At 43.3% G+C, this 15733-nt stretch overlaps 1 protein-coding gene across 4 annotated transcripts in view; it reads right to left on the minus strand.

Annotated features, from left to right (window-relative positions):
- The window catches only part of CC2D2A (coiled-coil and C2 domain containing 2A), a 124027-nt gene that overhangs the window by 52177 nt on the left and 56117 nt on the right, over window positions 1-15733 (minus strand). For all 4 annotated transcript variants that reach the window (XM_065914094.1, XM_065914092.1, XM_065914095.1 and 1 more), the window contains 4 exons: window positions 14542-14682; window positions 14264-14420; window positions 12872-13113; window positions 9118-9295 (listed from right to left, as the gene is read on the minus strand). In XM_065914094.1, the coding sequence (XP_065770166.1) occupies window positions 9118-9295; window positions 12872-13113; window positions 14264-14420; window positions 14542-14682 (718 nt within the window). The remainder of the gene's footprint in view (window positions 1-9117; window positions 9296-12871; window positions 13114-14263; window positions 14421-14541; window positions 14683-15733) is intronic.

Genomic DNA, 15733 nt, shown 5'->3' on the forward strand with positions numbered 1-15733 from the left:
CTTCAATTACCATTAAGTTATTGTCAATCTGGTTTTGTCTATGTTCTCAACTATTTGCCTCTTCATTAGTATTCTGAGCTTAGACATCATTTCATCTGTAAATATTTCAATATGTATCTCTAAAAGAGGATATAAAAAGGCATAATTACCATACAATTATCACAGCAATTCCTGAATAATGCCAAATATCAGTAAGTTTCAAATGTCCTTCAAAATCTCAAAAAATTAATATAATATTTTGAATTAGATGACAGTTATTTCAAACATTGCAATTGATTGGTATGTCCCTCAAGCCTCTATTAATTTATAAATGACCCCTCTCTCTTTGTATCTTTTTTACACATTTTCTCTATACTTTTATTGGTTTAGAACTCTAATGGAAAAAGAAGGGTCAATTTTTTTGGCTTATCCCAACTTCTCATAAGAGCCTGTGGTTTTATAATATCACAGACTATAAAGAACATGGAGCAAGTTGTTGCTTACTGCACAAAAGACCTTGGTTTGACCCATTAAGTTATGGACTCTCTGGCATAAAGTTTTAGCCTGAGAGAATGGCGCATTTTTCTTTCTTTAAAATTCTTTTTGTACTTCTTGAATTTTTATTCATCCAGACAGGCCTTTCAGTGAAGCCATTAAGAGCTTTAGGTCTGATACCGTGCTTAATCTTAACCACAGTCCTATAAAGGATGGTTTCTGGTAAAGATTAAGCAAGATATCAGAGCCGGCAATCCTAGATGATGGATGTGGGGCTCAGCGAAGAGGAGAAATTTCTCCTGGTCCCTCATCTCATAAGTCACAAAGCTGGGATGTGAATCTACCACTGTCTCATTTCAGGATGCATTCACTTTTTGTTATGTTTTCCTCTCCGGTCAAGGAAAATCAGAAAGGTGAATAAAAGTTAAGAAATCTTTTAAAGCCATAATCATCATCCATGACTTATAAAGTAAATATAATTACTTTAGACAGACCGGTGAGAAATAATGATTGAAAGAGAATTTAAGATCTAAATGAAAGAAGCACAACACATGGAAATGCTGTATAAACAATGGCTAAAACCAAAGGCTGGGCTTCCCGGGTGTCTCAGTGTTAAAGAAGCGACCTGCTAATGCAGGAGATTTGGGTTCAGTTCCTGGGTCGGGAAGATGCCCTGGAGAAGGAAATGGCAACTCACTCCAGTGTTCCTGCCTGGGAAATCCCAAGGACAGAGGAGCCTGGTGGCATATAGTCCATGGCGTTGCAAAATAGTCAGACATGACTTAGTGGCTAAATAACAACAACGACAGGAACAAAAGGTTAAAGTACAGCCTTTAGCATGGGCGGTTGTAATGAAAAGCCCTCCGAGATCCTCCTGTCTCTGACTCTCTGGTTGCTCAGATTCTCAAGGGACTGGCTCTCCTGGCCAGGGGAGGGTGCACTGTCCACTTTGAGAGGGTGCTTGAACTCCCTGGAAGGTGCTCTGCTGTGTTGGACCCTGTGTGAGGACTGCACGAAGTTGTCACGTGCCCACCCACACTTATTTGTATGCCCCACCAATCCCTGGGCATTCCCTGCAGGAATGCTTATCCTCTCTACTGAAATTCCTTGTTTATCATTTGTCTCACTGAAGGGTGAACTTCCTGAGGGTAGGGACCTTGTTTGATTTCCCTTTGATCGCTCAGCACCTCTCCTCTGTGAATTGATATATTTAGAAAGGAGCACATTAATTCTTACTGGAAGCGAGGCGTTAGATGATAAATCCATGGGATGGAATTGTTCTCTTCTCTGAACCGCTGGTAGACTTGGGAGTTGCCTGGCTCTCAGATTTGTTCACCTGGTTTGTTTCACTCCCTACTAGACTGTCAGCTCCTTCCACTGCCTGCAGAGGGAGGTGTGGTGGACAGGATGTGGCCTCCTTGTGGTCCGATTGGTCTGGATCTGAACCCTGACACTGCAACTTGATCTTGGGCGTGACATCCCCCGACTTTTGCTCTCATTGTAAAATGAGGATGTTACCCAAAGTTCAGCAGGAAGGCAGTGGTGCAGCTTAGCTGAGATGGATAAAAAACCTCTTTCCTTCTGTATAAATGCCATTTCTTCTTCATCTGGGCATACAGTTGGCAACAAGCATGTGCATTTTTCTAATACCTTGCGGTTCACAAAAGCTTCTCATAAACAAGATTACATTTCCCAAATATCTAATTAAATCCTGTTGGTCAATTGATTTTATTCAGTTTTATGAAATAGGTTTTTTCAATTTAAATTAAATTTTAACTTGTAAGAATGTCTTTTTGAGACACCCTGGTTTTTTTATCAAGGAAGACATTAAGCTTCTGAGAATCTATAGGAATGTTATGGCATAGTCCATATTTAGAGTTAAACCATCTATATTTCCGGGTACCCAAAAATAAGGAGGTAAAAAACAAACGACATTGTCTCAAATGCTTAAAAACATGAGGGACTAATAAAAGTTTGCTATTATTTCAAGTTAAGGGAATAGAAACCATACCAACAGTCAGAAAATACCATTTATGCTGGTAAAATGGTTCAGAAGGTGACACAAATGCAGTATTAAGCATTTAGTTAAACCTTTCCTGACTTTGTATCTCTAACTACTCTTGGGCTTCCCTGCTTACTCTGACAGTAATGAATCTACCTGCAATGCAGGAGATCCAGGTTGGGTCCCTGGGTCAGGAATATCCCTTGGAAAATGAAATGCTACTCACCCCAGTATTCTTGCCTGGAGAATTCTATGGACAGAGGAACTAGGCTACAGTCCATGGGGTCTCAAAAGAGTCAGACACAACTTACTGACTAAACAACAACAACAACAACAAAAGCTTTGTAAAAAAAGACTTGCTTTTATTTACATTAAACTTTAATATGTAAGATCTGTCTTTTCAAGACTCCCTAATTTTTAAAATTGCAGTCTTTTTCTCCGCAGTCTATTTTCTATTTAATGCTAGAATAGAATGCTGTTTTTAAAAATCAGAGAGTGGACACTTTGGGCTTCATCAGTTCAGTTCAGTTGTTCAGTTGCGTGCGACTCTTTGCGACCCCATGGATGCCAGCATGCCTGGCTTCCCTGTCCATCACCAACTCCCAGAGTTTGCTTAAACTCATGTCCATTGAGTCATTGGGCTTTATAAATATTTGTAAGTTGCTTTCTGTATAATTAAGTTGAAATTTTGTTTTCTTTCTAAGTCAGGGGTTCTCAGCTTCAGCACGACTGACTTTGCGGCTGAACAACTCTTTGCTGTGGTGTGTGTGCATTGTATAGTGTTCACCAGCATCGCTGGCTTCTACTTATTGACGTGCCAGCAGCTCCTCACCACCTGTAATAATTAAAATGTCACCAGGCATTGCCAGATGTCCCCCGGGGGCGCAATGTTATCTTCACTGAGAGGCAGTGCTGTAAGCAAAATGAGTGTTTGTGTGTCTGCTTGAAGGTGAAATGTTAATGAAGAAACAAGACAGGAAATATAATTTGCTTTACGTTCAATGGTTCAAAAATTCCTGTTGTATTAAAAAAAAAAAAGGCAGCAGTGAATTCAGAATAGCAATTAGATCAACTGCTACCAAATTGGGACTCTGTGAGATTATTATTAAGTTCTGATGCATTTTGGATGAGGTTGGCTTTAAGTCAACATTCTGGTGCAAATTTACCTGCTAACAACAGTGCTTAGGATAGTGTCGATAAGCCAAATCTTAGAAAAATGTAGGGGCATTAAGACAGATGAAAGAAGAGTCCATCGTGAAGTAGTTTATATTGCATGGTCTTAAGTCGTGATTCTCTGGTCTTAAAACCTAAGCAAAGCAAAACAAAACACGCACGGCTTAGCTTTCACGTGGTAGCGGTGGATTTGGTACAGGGGCCGCCCTGAGATGTCAGCCCCGGGGATGAGTCTGGACAGATGGTTCAGTCTGTTAGGCTGATGTCCCCACTTCCCCTCAGTGTTGGATCAAACATTGTTTACTCCTGCACCCAGAGACTCCCCTCCTTCCCTGAAAAGACTCTGGGCGATCGAGGCCTGCCCTCCTCTCTGTCATCACTCCCAACTCAAAGGAGCTTCCTATTCTGTATTATTTTTTTAAAGAGTTTTTTTGATGTGTTACAATCTTGTTTCTGTTTTCTGGTTGGTTTTTTTTTTTTTTTTTTTTGATGTAAGGCATGTGGGATCTTAGCTCCCCGACCAGGGTTCGAACCCCCAGCGCCTGCACTGGAAGGCGAAATCTTAACCACTGGGCCACCAGGAACGTCCCGCTATTCTGTCTTGATTCACCTCTCATGAACCTATGGGATACTACAGGTTCACGAGTATCCTGGTTTCTCTGGCTTTTCTGTTAGAACCGCACTCTCGGGGTGGGGACAACTGTCCTATTTGGAGATGTGCCCTGGATGACCCTCCTCTGTTTTCCTGGGACGAGGGGGAGAGGGAATGGAGATACCCAGAGGAGGCTTCCTTCCAGAAGCTCAGCAGGGAAGGGAAGGAGGGGAACAGATCGGGGTTGACAGGTTTACTTTAGGGTGTGGTTGATTGGCGCACTTGTGATTGATGGGATGGAGTATCCCATCCCATCATCTCTCAACACTCCCACTCTCTTTCCCTCCCCTCTCCCACCCGCTCCTTCCACAGTTTTCCCTTTTATTTTCCAAGTCATCAATCTTTCCTGGGCTGGCCGCTTTTCCCACAGCTGACAAACGTGCTCCAATCAACCACACCCTAAAGTAAACCATGGTCCCCTGTCCACCCCCGATCCCTTCCCTGCTGAGCTTCTGGGAGGAAGCCTCCTCTGGGTATTTCACTCTCTCTCCCCCTCGTCCCGGGGAGACAAAGGGAGGTCATCCAGGACACATCTCCAAATAGGACTGCTGTCCCCACCCGGAGAGTGCGGTTCTAACAGAAAAGCCAGAGAAACCAGGAGAGACGCTGGAAGGGAGAGTCAAGTGACTGTCAGCTGAGTTAAGAGGAAAGTTCCCTATCTCAGTCCACGTGCCAGGAATATAAAAACTCAACAGGACTGACTCATAAGGGAAAAAACAATAACGCTAAGATGCATAAAAGTCACCCAGCAATATTACACAACTGTTGTTAGTTTTGGGGAGTCAGGTTGATGAGTATGGGGTGGCATGACAGGTGTGCATGATAAAGGAGTGAAGGTCATTATCACAAAGCTTTCTCTATTTCTAAGTCAAACTTCATTTTTGTGAAAGACCAGGAGAGTGGGATATGACTGAGCAGCTGAACAACAATAAGAAGCATTTACTTTGGAAAGTTTCGAGACCTTTCTGGAAGGACTCTGGTCCCGCTTCAGCTTCCATCCCGTGAGGTCCCATCTCGCTCTTCACTTGGGACCAACCCTGACGCTCTTTCTTTTTACTCTCTCTAGTCAAACCATCACAGGCTTCCCAGGTGACTCAGTGATAAAGAATCTGCCTGTCAATGCAGGAAAGGCGGATTCAATCCCTGGTCTAGGAAGATACCCTGGAGAAGGAAATGGCAACCCACTCCAGTATTCTTGCCTGAAAAACCCCATGGACAAAGGAGCCTGGTGGGTTATAGTCTATGGGGTCGCAAAGAGTCAGACTCAACTTAATGAATGAACAATGACAACAAATCAAGCCATCATCAAGTCCTGCCAATCCCTTCTTTCAAGACTGTGTGTGTGCGTGCTGAGTCACTTCAGTCGTGTCTGACTCTTTGTTACCCTGTGGACTGTAGCCCGCCAGACTCCTCGGTCCATGGGCTTCTCCAGGCGAGAATAGCTGGAATAGGTCTCCACACCCTCTTCCAGGGGATCGTTCCAATCCAGGGATTGAACCCGCATCTCTTATGTCTCCTGCATTGTCGGGAGTATTCTTTATCACTAGCGCCACCTGGGAAACCCTCAAGCTGCAGTGTTGATTTAATTAATTCCTTCCTCCCATTTCCTCTGTGGGTCCCCAGCCTCATCCTCTCCCTCCTGGGCTTCCCGGGTGGACTGATCTTCTGCTTTGTAGGGTTGCCCTGGGGGCCGATCTCAAGCCTGGCTAGGAAACACTGAGTCCTGTGGTTCGAAACATGCAAAAAAAAAAAAAAAAAAAAAATCAAACATCACCGTGGACACTGTTCCCTTCCATATCCTGTGTATCCATACTCTGCTTGGTGTTATTTTTTTGAACTGGGTTGATCAAAAGGTTCGTTTGGGTTTTTTTTGTAACATCGTATAGAAAAACCTGAATGAACATGAACTTTTTGGCCACCCCAATAGTTGTCTCTCTCATCTCCCAGCTGGATTTAAAGCTCCCGCAGGCAGGGCCATACACATCGCTCTTTATACACGGCTTCCAACGTTCCCCTAAACTCCTGGCTCAGCATCAGACCCTCAGCTGGCTCTCCATGATCAAGCTATTTGGTGTTGAGTCATCAAGGGATACGTGATCATTCTGAGAGTCTTGGAACATTTTCTGAAGCACATTACCCTCTAAAGTTAAGCATTTGATAGCACTGGCATAAACAGATGCTCTTATGGTGATTTTTTTTACCCTCCTGAAGTTGCCGGTAATTGTTGAGCCTTCCCTTATATAAAACTTGCAATCATATGGAAAATTTCCAAATGGTACAATATTACTTCTAGGCAGTCAAAATACAATATTCCCTCAATTAATTGTATCTGTAACCGGTACTCAATCATTAAGTAGAGAAATACAAAAATATTTTAATAACTACACAGCTGTAATTGTATTTGTGGACTTAATGTCAATTACAATGATAAATATTGGCTGCCTGGAGTACCATGTTGAGGAGGAGTCTGAAGTTATATCCAGGCTCAGTGGGGGAAAATAAGCATGTTCAGCTGTCATTTCTGGCAAGGGTGATGGACAAGAATGAGAAATTGCTGAGTCAGTTGTAGTGAGGTGGATGAACATAGGTCTGTTGCAGAGAGTAATAAGTCAGAAAGAGAAAAACTAATATTGTATATTAACACATGTATATAAAATCTAGAAAAATGGTACTGATGAACCTATTTGCAGGGCAGGAAGAGAGACACAGGCGTAGACAACCGACTTGGGGACACAGTGGGGGAGGGAGAGGGTGGGACGAAGGGACAAATTCATCGACAAACATATATTACCACATGTAAAACGGATAGCTTGGGGGAATAGCTATGCTGCATAATCCAGGGGGCTCAGCCCAGTGCTACGTGATAATGAAGATGGGTGGGATGAGGGGCTGGGAGGAAGACTCAAGAAAGAGGGGATATATGTGTACAAAGAGCTGATTCACGTTGATGTATAGCAGAAACTAACATAACATTGTAAATTACCCTCCAATTAAAAAAAAAAAGAAACTTCTGAACAAGTGGTGGATAAGGATTAGTGATTTCTGCATGGGTTGTAGATGGCAGACAACAGTACATGGGCCATGTATTTGCAAGCCTAATTAACGTGTCTATTAGTGTCATGAAACAGACTCTGTCAGCAACATGAGAGGCTTTGCCAGAAGACCAGCAAAGCCTCAGACATTGAAGTGGGTTGACTTTGTCTTGTTTTTCATTGCTGTTGTTTCATCACTAAATTGTGTCCCACTCTTTGCAACCACATGGACTGTAGCTCATGAGGCTTCTCTGTCCATGGGATTCCCGAGGCAAGAATACTGGAGTGGGTTGCCATCTCCTCCTCCAGGGGATCTTCCTGACCCAGGGGTTGAACCTGTGTTTCGTGCACTGCAGGTAGATTCCACTGAACTACCAGGGAAGCCCAGTGAGTTGAATAGTGTCCTGTAAAAATTTATGTCTACCTGGGATCACAGAATGTGACCTTAGTTGGAAAAAAATAGTCTTTCCAGGTATAATTAGTTAAAGATCTAGATGAACTCATACTGGATTAGGGTGAGTCCTAAACCCAACAGGAGTGTCCTCGTAAGAGACAAAAAAGGACACACAGACAGAAGGCCACGTGGAGATGGAGGCATCGTTTGGAGGGATGCTGCCACAAGCCAAGGAACACCTGGGGCCACCAGGAGCCGCAAAGGCAGGAAAGCTTCTTCTCTAGAGCTTCTGGAGAGAGCACGGCCCCACGGATACCTGGATCTCAGACTTCAGGGCCTTCAGAACTGCGAGAGAGTAAACGTCTGTTGTCTTAAGTCACCAGATTTGTGGTGCTTAGTTATGGCAGCTTTAGAAAACGATAACAGACAGAACTAAATATATTGCTAATGCTGGCCTTTAGGCTAGTGGGGAGTTTGATTTATTTTGGGGGTGGTCCTAGCACCCGTACCACCACCCCTATTAAAATGATCTGTGATGCCAGAAATTGATTTCTCTGGTATATTATGCCAGAATCTTGGTACGGCATGAGGCTGAAGTTCTCTAATGAGTGAGCCAGAGACCTCTCTACTCTCCCCGCTCCCTCATCCCCCCATCTTGTCCTGAGACACACACTTGAGCACTGTGGTCAGTTACTCTGCCAACATTTTTGGGAGCCAAGCAGGGTAACAGATCTTTTCTGCCAAGACCTTAAGACGTGCCTCGACCTTCTATTGCCTTTGAGGATCTATCAGGACACTAGTGTAACCAATGGACAATTTAAAACCATCTTGCACCTGTGATGAGCAAAAGTTCTTGGGACAGCGACTATAATTTAAATATGGGGTGGGAAAAATTGGAGATTGGGACTGATATATATATACACTATTGAGGCGAGTGTGCACAGTCACTTCAGTTGTCTGACTCTTTGCGACCCCGTGGACTGTAGCCCACCAGGCTCCTCTGTCCATGGGGCTTCCCAGGCAGGAATACTGGCGTGGGTTGCCATGCCCTCCTCCAGCAGATCTTCTTGACCCAGGGATCGAACCCACATCTCTTATGTATCCTGCTTTGGCAAGTGGGCTTTTACCCACTGAGCCACCTGGGAAGCCCATATACTATTGCTACTATGTATAAGATAGACAGCTAATGAGAACCTACTGTATAGCACAGGAAACTCTACTCAATGTTCTGCGGTGACCTAAAGGGGAAGGAAATCCGAAAAAGGGGCTACATGTATACGCAGAGCTGATTCACTTTCCTACACAGTAGAAACTAACACGACATTATAACGCAACCATAGTCCAATAAAAATTAATTTTAAACACTGGAGAGAAAATTTTAAAAAGGTACCTGCAACGTTAAACTCTCCGGCCAGTTGAATATTTGCAAATTGAAAATCTGTCCAAAGTGAACTCGGAAGTCCGCCCCGAGCGGCCGGCTCTCTGTCCTGGACACCTCCTTGTTGTTGAAGGTCACCTTTAGGAACAGCGAGCGTCTCTTGACGTCTTCCCTTCGCAAGACCTCCACCCTGCAGAGTGAGACCATCGGCGGGTGGGTCAGTATTCGTGTACTAAGTGTTAGTGGAGTGGCTGACACAAGGGTGCTGAGCAGAGTAGGATACCCTGGAGGTGACGCTCCAGTTGCTTCAGTCTTCACTGAACCAAGGCAGCCACAGGTCTTGCAGGGCTTGATATAATAGTACATGTGATGTGAAATAAGAGGTACTGGAAAGCCTACAGGTGATTTAGAACTGTGGTCCAAGCATTGCTGTGCTACAGTCTTTTAAATTTTTTTCCAAGCAAGCCTTATGTTTGCATCCAGCAGCTTAAGTAAATAGAACCACATTAATATCTCTTCAAGAAAATCAGAGATACCAAGGGAACATTTCAGGCAAAGATGGGTTCGATCAAGGACAGAAATGGTATGGACCTAAGAGAAGCAGAAGATATTAAGAAGAGGTGGCAAGAATACACAGAAGAACTGTACAAAAAAGATCTTCATGACCCAGATAATCATAATGGTGTCATCACTCACCTAGAGCCAGACATCCTGAAATGTGAAGTCAAGTGGGCCTTAGAAAGCATCACACGAACAAAGCTAGTGGAGGTGATGGAATTCCAGTTGAGCTATTTCAAATCCTGAAAGATGATGCTGTGAAAGTGCTGCACTCAATGTGCCAGCAAATTTGGAAAACTCAGCAGTGGCAACAGGACTGGAAAAGGTCAGTTTTCATTCCGATCCCTAAGAAAGGCAATCCCAAAGGATGCTCAAACTACCAAACAATTCCACTCATCTCACATGCTAGTAAAGTAATGCTCAAAATTCTCCAAGACAGGCTTCAGCAGTACGTGAACGGAGAACTTCCAGATGTTCAAGCTGGTTTTAGAAAAGACAGAGGAACCAGAGATCAAATTGCCAATATTCGCTGGATCATTGAAAAAGCAAGAGAGTTCCAGAAAAACATTTATTTCTGCTTTATTGACTACACCAAAGCCTTTGACTGTGTGGATCACAATAAACTGTGGAAAATTCTGAAAGAGACAGGAATACCAGACCACCTGATCTGCCTCTTGAGAAACCTATATGCAGGTCAGGAAGCAACAGTTAAAACTGGACATGGAACAACAGACTGGTTCCAAAGAGGAAAAGGAGTATGTCAAGGCTGTATATTGTCACCCTACTTATTTAACTTCTATGCAGAGTACATCATGAGAAACGCTGGGGTGGAAGAAGCACAAGCTGGAATCAAGATTGCCGGGGAAAATATCAATAACCTCAGATATGAGGATGATACCACCCTTATGGCAGAAAGTGAAGAAGAACTAAAAAGCCTCTTGATGAAAGTGAAAGAGGAGAGTGAAAAAGTTGGCTTAAAGCTCAACATTCAGAAAACTAAGATCATGGCATCTGGTCCCATCACCTCATGGGAAATAGATGGGGAGACAGTGGAAACAGTGTCAGACTTTATTTTTCTGGGCTCCAAAATCACTGTGGATGGTGATGGCAGCCATGAAATTAAAAGACGCTTACTCCTTGGAAGGAAAGTTATGACCAACCTAGACAGCATATTAAAAAGCAGATTCATTACTTTGCCAACAAAGGTCCGTCTGGTCAAGGCTATGGTTTTTCCAGTGGTCATGTATGGATGTGAGAGTTGGACTGTGAAGAAAGCTGAGCGCTGAAGAATTGATGCTTTTGACCTGTGGTGTAGGAGAAGACTCTTGAGAGTCCCTTGGACTGCAAGGAGATCCAACCAGTCCATCCTAAAGGAGATCAGTCCTGGGTGTTCATTGGAAGGACTGATCCTGAAGCTGAAATTCCAATACTTTGGCCACCTCATGTGAAGAGTTGACTCATTGGAAAAGACCCTGATGCTGGGAGGGATTGGGGGCAGGAGGAGAAGGGGACGACAGAGGATGAGATGGTTGGATGGCATCACCGACTCGATGGGCATGAGTTTGAGTAAACTCCGGGAGTTGGTGATGGACAGGGAGGCCTGGCGTGCTGCGATTCATGGGGTTGCAAAGAGTCGGACTGACTGAGTGACTGAACTAGACTGAACTGAACTGATTTGTCAAATGAACTGAATTCAGACCATAAAAGCTGCTAGTGGTTTATGTTTGGATGCGATGTTTTATCCTAAAAAAATATCATAGCATATTGGAGTGGTTGGGTCAAGTCAGCTTTTCCAAAATCCAAACTTTTTCTTAACAGTTTCCGAGGTGAGTCACTGCTTTTTGGCTGAAGGGAACTAAGAAAAGTTTCTTATTTTTAAAGGTTGTTTGGATTTCAGTAGAAGACAGGAGGTATCCTAGCAAGCATATCATTCTTCTAGCCGGGAAGTTAAAAAAAAAAAAAGTCAACGCCTTCAAGTGCGTTCTTTAAGTCTACTTATTTATTTGTAGAGATGCCCACTCCAAATGCCACTTATTGCTTAAGTCAATAGTAACTCATTCTGTTAAGGATTCGAAAGGTGAGAGCAGAAAAATCCAAAACATACTCAGTTTTTTGAATGTTATTTTTTTTAATATTACAGTTATATATATACACACAGCATAATACTTACCATGTTAACATTATTTAAGCAAACCATTTGGTGGCCTTAAGTACATTTGCGATGTGATGTGACTTGACACCACTATCCTTCTCTAGAATGTTCTCATCATCCCAAATAGAAATTCTGTACTCATTAAACTGGGAGAGTGGGTTTAACTTTTTACATCTCTATAATGTAGGCCTCAATGGGCATGAGTTTTGAGCAAGCTCTGGGAGTTGGTGATGGACAGGGAAGCCAAGTGAGCTGCAGTCCATGGGGTCGAAAAGAGTCGGACATGACTGAGTGACTGAACTGAACTGAATTTAGGCCCATTTCAGGTGTGAAATTGCTCAATGATTTTTCCTATAAAAAACATTTGACACCATCTCAAGAAGTATCCAAGACCTCCAAAGACTTCACTCTGAGTTTTTTAAAAAGCTTATTTCCAATAACCTCATGCCAGCAACAGACCTGAAACACCTCCCTCTTCTGCATGGCCCCCTCACCTGATGGCCTGATGAAGGGGGTGGATTATAATCACTGACTCAGGGAAACCTGGTTTATAGTCCCCAAACCCAGTGAAAACTCAGAAAGCAGACGGAGATATACGTTTTTGGTCTAAATGGGACTCATCATCAAAGACTGTAAAATCAAACCTAGCTTTTCCCTTTAAAAGACATACCATGGGGACTTGCCTGGTGGTGCAGTGGATAGGAATCCACTTTGCAGGGACAGGGCATGTGCTAGCAGTGATCAGAAAGGACAGATGAAGGCTCCGAAGCAGAAGCCATGCAGGCAGGCATGTGCAGAGCATTCCTTACAGGCAGCTTCAGGTAGTGAGCTCCCGTGGGGCCAGTGGGGATGCACTGGGTGGGTGAATCATAGGGAATCGCCAAAATCTGGACAAACACCTGCAGTTGCTTATGGTCCAAGCTAATATACGGCTATAGAGAGGTTAGGGTTCTCCTGATCATTCCATGTTGGCCAGGTGATGCATACTCCACATGGTGCATATGTGTGTGTGCGCGTCACCTGTCAACCTCATTCATGGTTGGAGCATCTGCTCACCTGGGACACTGGTCGTTGGGTGTCACGCTCCCTGCCAGGCTCAACTCCGGGACCAGCGTGGGCTCCCCCGGCCTCCTCCGGCTCTGGGCTGCTCTCTCTCTCACCTGCTGCTCTATCACTGCCCTGTCCACGGGCTCTGGAGGGATGGGTTTCTCAGGCTCTTCCCCGGGACCTGGCTCCTCCCTCTCCTCATCGGCGGGATGTTCTTCGACTTCCTGTTTCTTTTTCTTCTTTCTGGCCTTCTGTTGGGTAAGAGGCAAAGTTATCTCAAGTAGAAATTTTGGAATTTCTTTGAAAAGCAGTCTTCAGGATCAGATAAGCCTGGGATGCAAACCCAGCTTCACCCCAATCAGTTGTGTGCACTTGGGCAGCTCACGAAGCCATCTGACCTCCCTGCACCTCAGCTTTCTCATCTACAAAATGGGAACAATCATAGGAGATTTTTTTTTTCCAAGAGCTGTTGAAATGAGATCATGCCTGGAAAGCACTTATCACAGTGCCTGGTCCCTACAGAGAGCTTAAAGAAGTTGGTTATTCATGTGATCAGTTCTAAAGACCAAGGATGCATCTGGAAATTAAAGTAATGCTTGTGAGCAGAATTGGCCCTGCAGGTCCCCCTGATCTTTTTTTAATTTTTATTTTTAATTGGAGGACAATCGTTTTACAGTTTGGTTTCGGTTTCTGCCACATAACAATGCAAATCAATTGTAAGTATATATATATATCTTTCTCCATATATCCCCTTCCTCTTGGGCCTCCTTCCTAATGTTCACTGCATCACTATTTACAATAGCCAGGACATGAAAGCAACCTAAATGACCATCAACAGGTGAATAGATAAAGATGTTGTGGTACACGTATACGAAGGACTATTACTTAGCTACGAAAAGGAAGAAATGTGAGTCAGCTGAACTGAGGTGGATGAACTTAGGCCTGTTACACACTGTGGTCTTTTACTTATTGTCCCTGGATTCAGTTTTGCAGGGACATGTGTCCAAATTACACAATTTTCTGACAGAAACCCAGAAGCACCAATAGCTTACATTCAATGGTATAAGGTGTGTACAAGGCTTAGCACAGCGCTCGACACATTCATGAGTGATTACTGTGTTTTACTTTATTTGCTCCCTCAGATAGCCACAGCCTGATACAGAGACCTGTTTCTGGAAAAAGCTTGCTCTGGTATCCGCTGGCTGGGTTACATTTTCAACAACTGCATCAACCAGTTCACCCTCTCATGCTTTTGTGCCCCAGTGAGAGGGCCAGGGGAGGCAGAGAAGAGTGAGCAGGGGACCCCAGTCTGCCTGCCCCGTTTCCCTCCGCCTGTCCCAAGCTGCCTCCTCCCAGACGCCCCGTCCTCCAGGGCAGTTCTGTTCAAGGCTGTTCACGGACCTGGGCTTTCTTCCAGGCTTTCCACTGCTGCTGTGTGGCTCTGTACGCTTCCATCTTCTGTTCATACTCTTCCATGTCCTCCTCCAGCAATTCACTTATCTCGGCCTGAATTTCTGCTTCATATGCTTCTTCATCAGCTTTCTGGTCAACTTTTTCCCTTAAAATAATTTACAACACCCTAGGTGCTTCTTGAAATTAAGTGACAGGGTAATAATAACAGCAAATACATTTTCTGTGCATGCTATAACCCAATAAAACAATGTTTGAAAAAAGCTTACTTTCTCAAAACAAGTTTCAAGGGAGTATTTGTAAACCTCTGGAACTCTCGGAGGGACTTCATCTCCTTCCAGACTTTTATGATGGTCTTAAGCAACATTCGATCTTTTTCTTGTTCAGCATCACGCAGTTTTCTTGTTTGCCTAGGAGATATAGTACATGGATATGTATTTAAAAGTTATTTAGGTGTGTTTGCAAATTAAAAATAGAACTAATAACACTACAGTGATTGTATAATTAACTTCATAACTATGACATTTCTTACATACTAGAAAACCAAAAATATGAATGCAAATTTGAAGTCAGTAGGATGTTGGTCTGTTTTGAGAGGTTATTTAATTTTGCTTTCTCTAGGAGAATCTGACTTCAATTAGACTAAATTACCACTTAAAATTCTCATTCATACTGTGCAGCTTTGAAATTGTGAAAATAAAGGGTACAGTAATAGTCCAGTAAATATAGTTCTCAATGACTAAATTATTCTAAATAGGAAAGTATGTTGCTCAACCAGTTAACAACTGGTATATTAAAGTCTGTGTTAGTACAAATCACAAGTTCTACATTTAGGAGATGAAGTAATGTTACTACATGCCTTGGCGAGTTTTTGGTGCTGACTAGATTAGCAAAATTTTGGCTTGATTTGTAGAGGCATCATTTGAAAATGCTTTCATTCTTATTGAATGAAAATAATACTTTATGTATTTGGGAATTATTTAATGCCTAATTTTGCCCCCTCTACAAATAATAGCCCAATACAGAACCCAAATGTGCTTCATTATGCTATTACTTAGTTAGTAGACAGATTAATTCAATTTTTTTTTCCTCTTGAGCAAGCACCCGATGTCATTCCAGGGGATTCAGAAGCATGTAGGAGATAGGAGGTTGTCTGTTCTCAAGGGGCTTCCCTGGTGGTTCAGACGGTAAAGAATCTGCCTGCAATGCTGTAAACCCAGGTTTGACCCCTGGGTCAGGAAGATTCCCCTGGAGAAGGAAATGGCAACCCATTCCAGTATTCTTGTCTGGAGAATCCCATGGACAGAGGAGCCTGGAGGGTTACAGTCCATGGGGTCGCAAAGAGTTGGACATGACTAAGTAACTAACACTTTTACTTTCTGTCCTCGAGGAGTTTATAGTCCAGCTCAAGAGACAGACACACAGATAAAGGACTGAAGCTCATTTAATCGGTATCATGGA

This window comes from Muntiacus reevesi, chromosome 22 (genome assembly GCF_963930625.1).
Source record: "Muntiacus reevesi chromosome 22, mMunRee1.1, whole genome shotgun sequence".
NCBI lineage: Eukaryota > Metazoa > Chordata > Mammalia > Artiodactyla > Cervidae > Muntiacus > Muntiacus reevesi.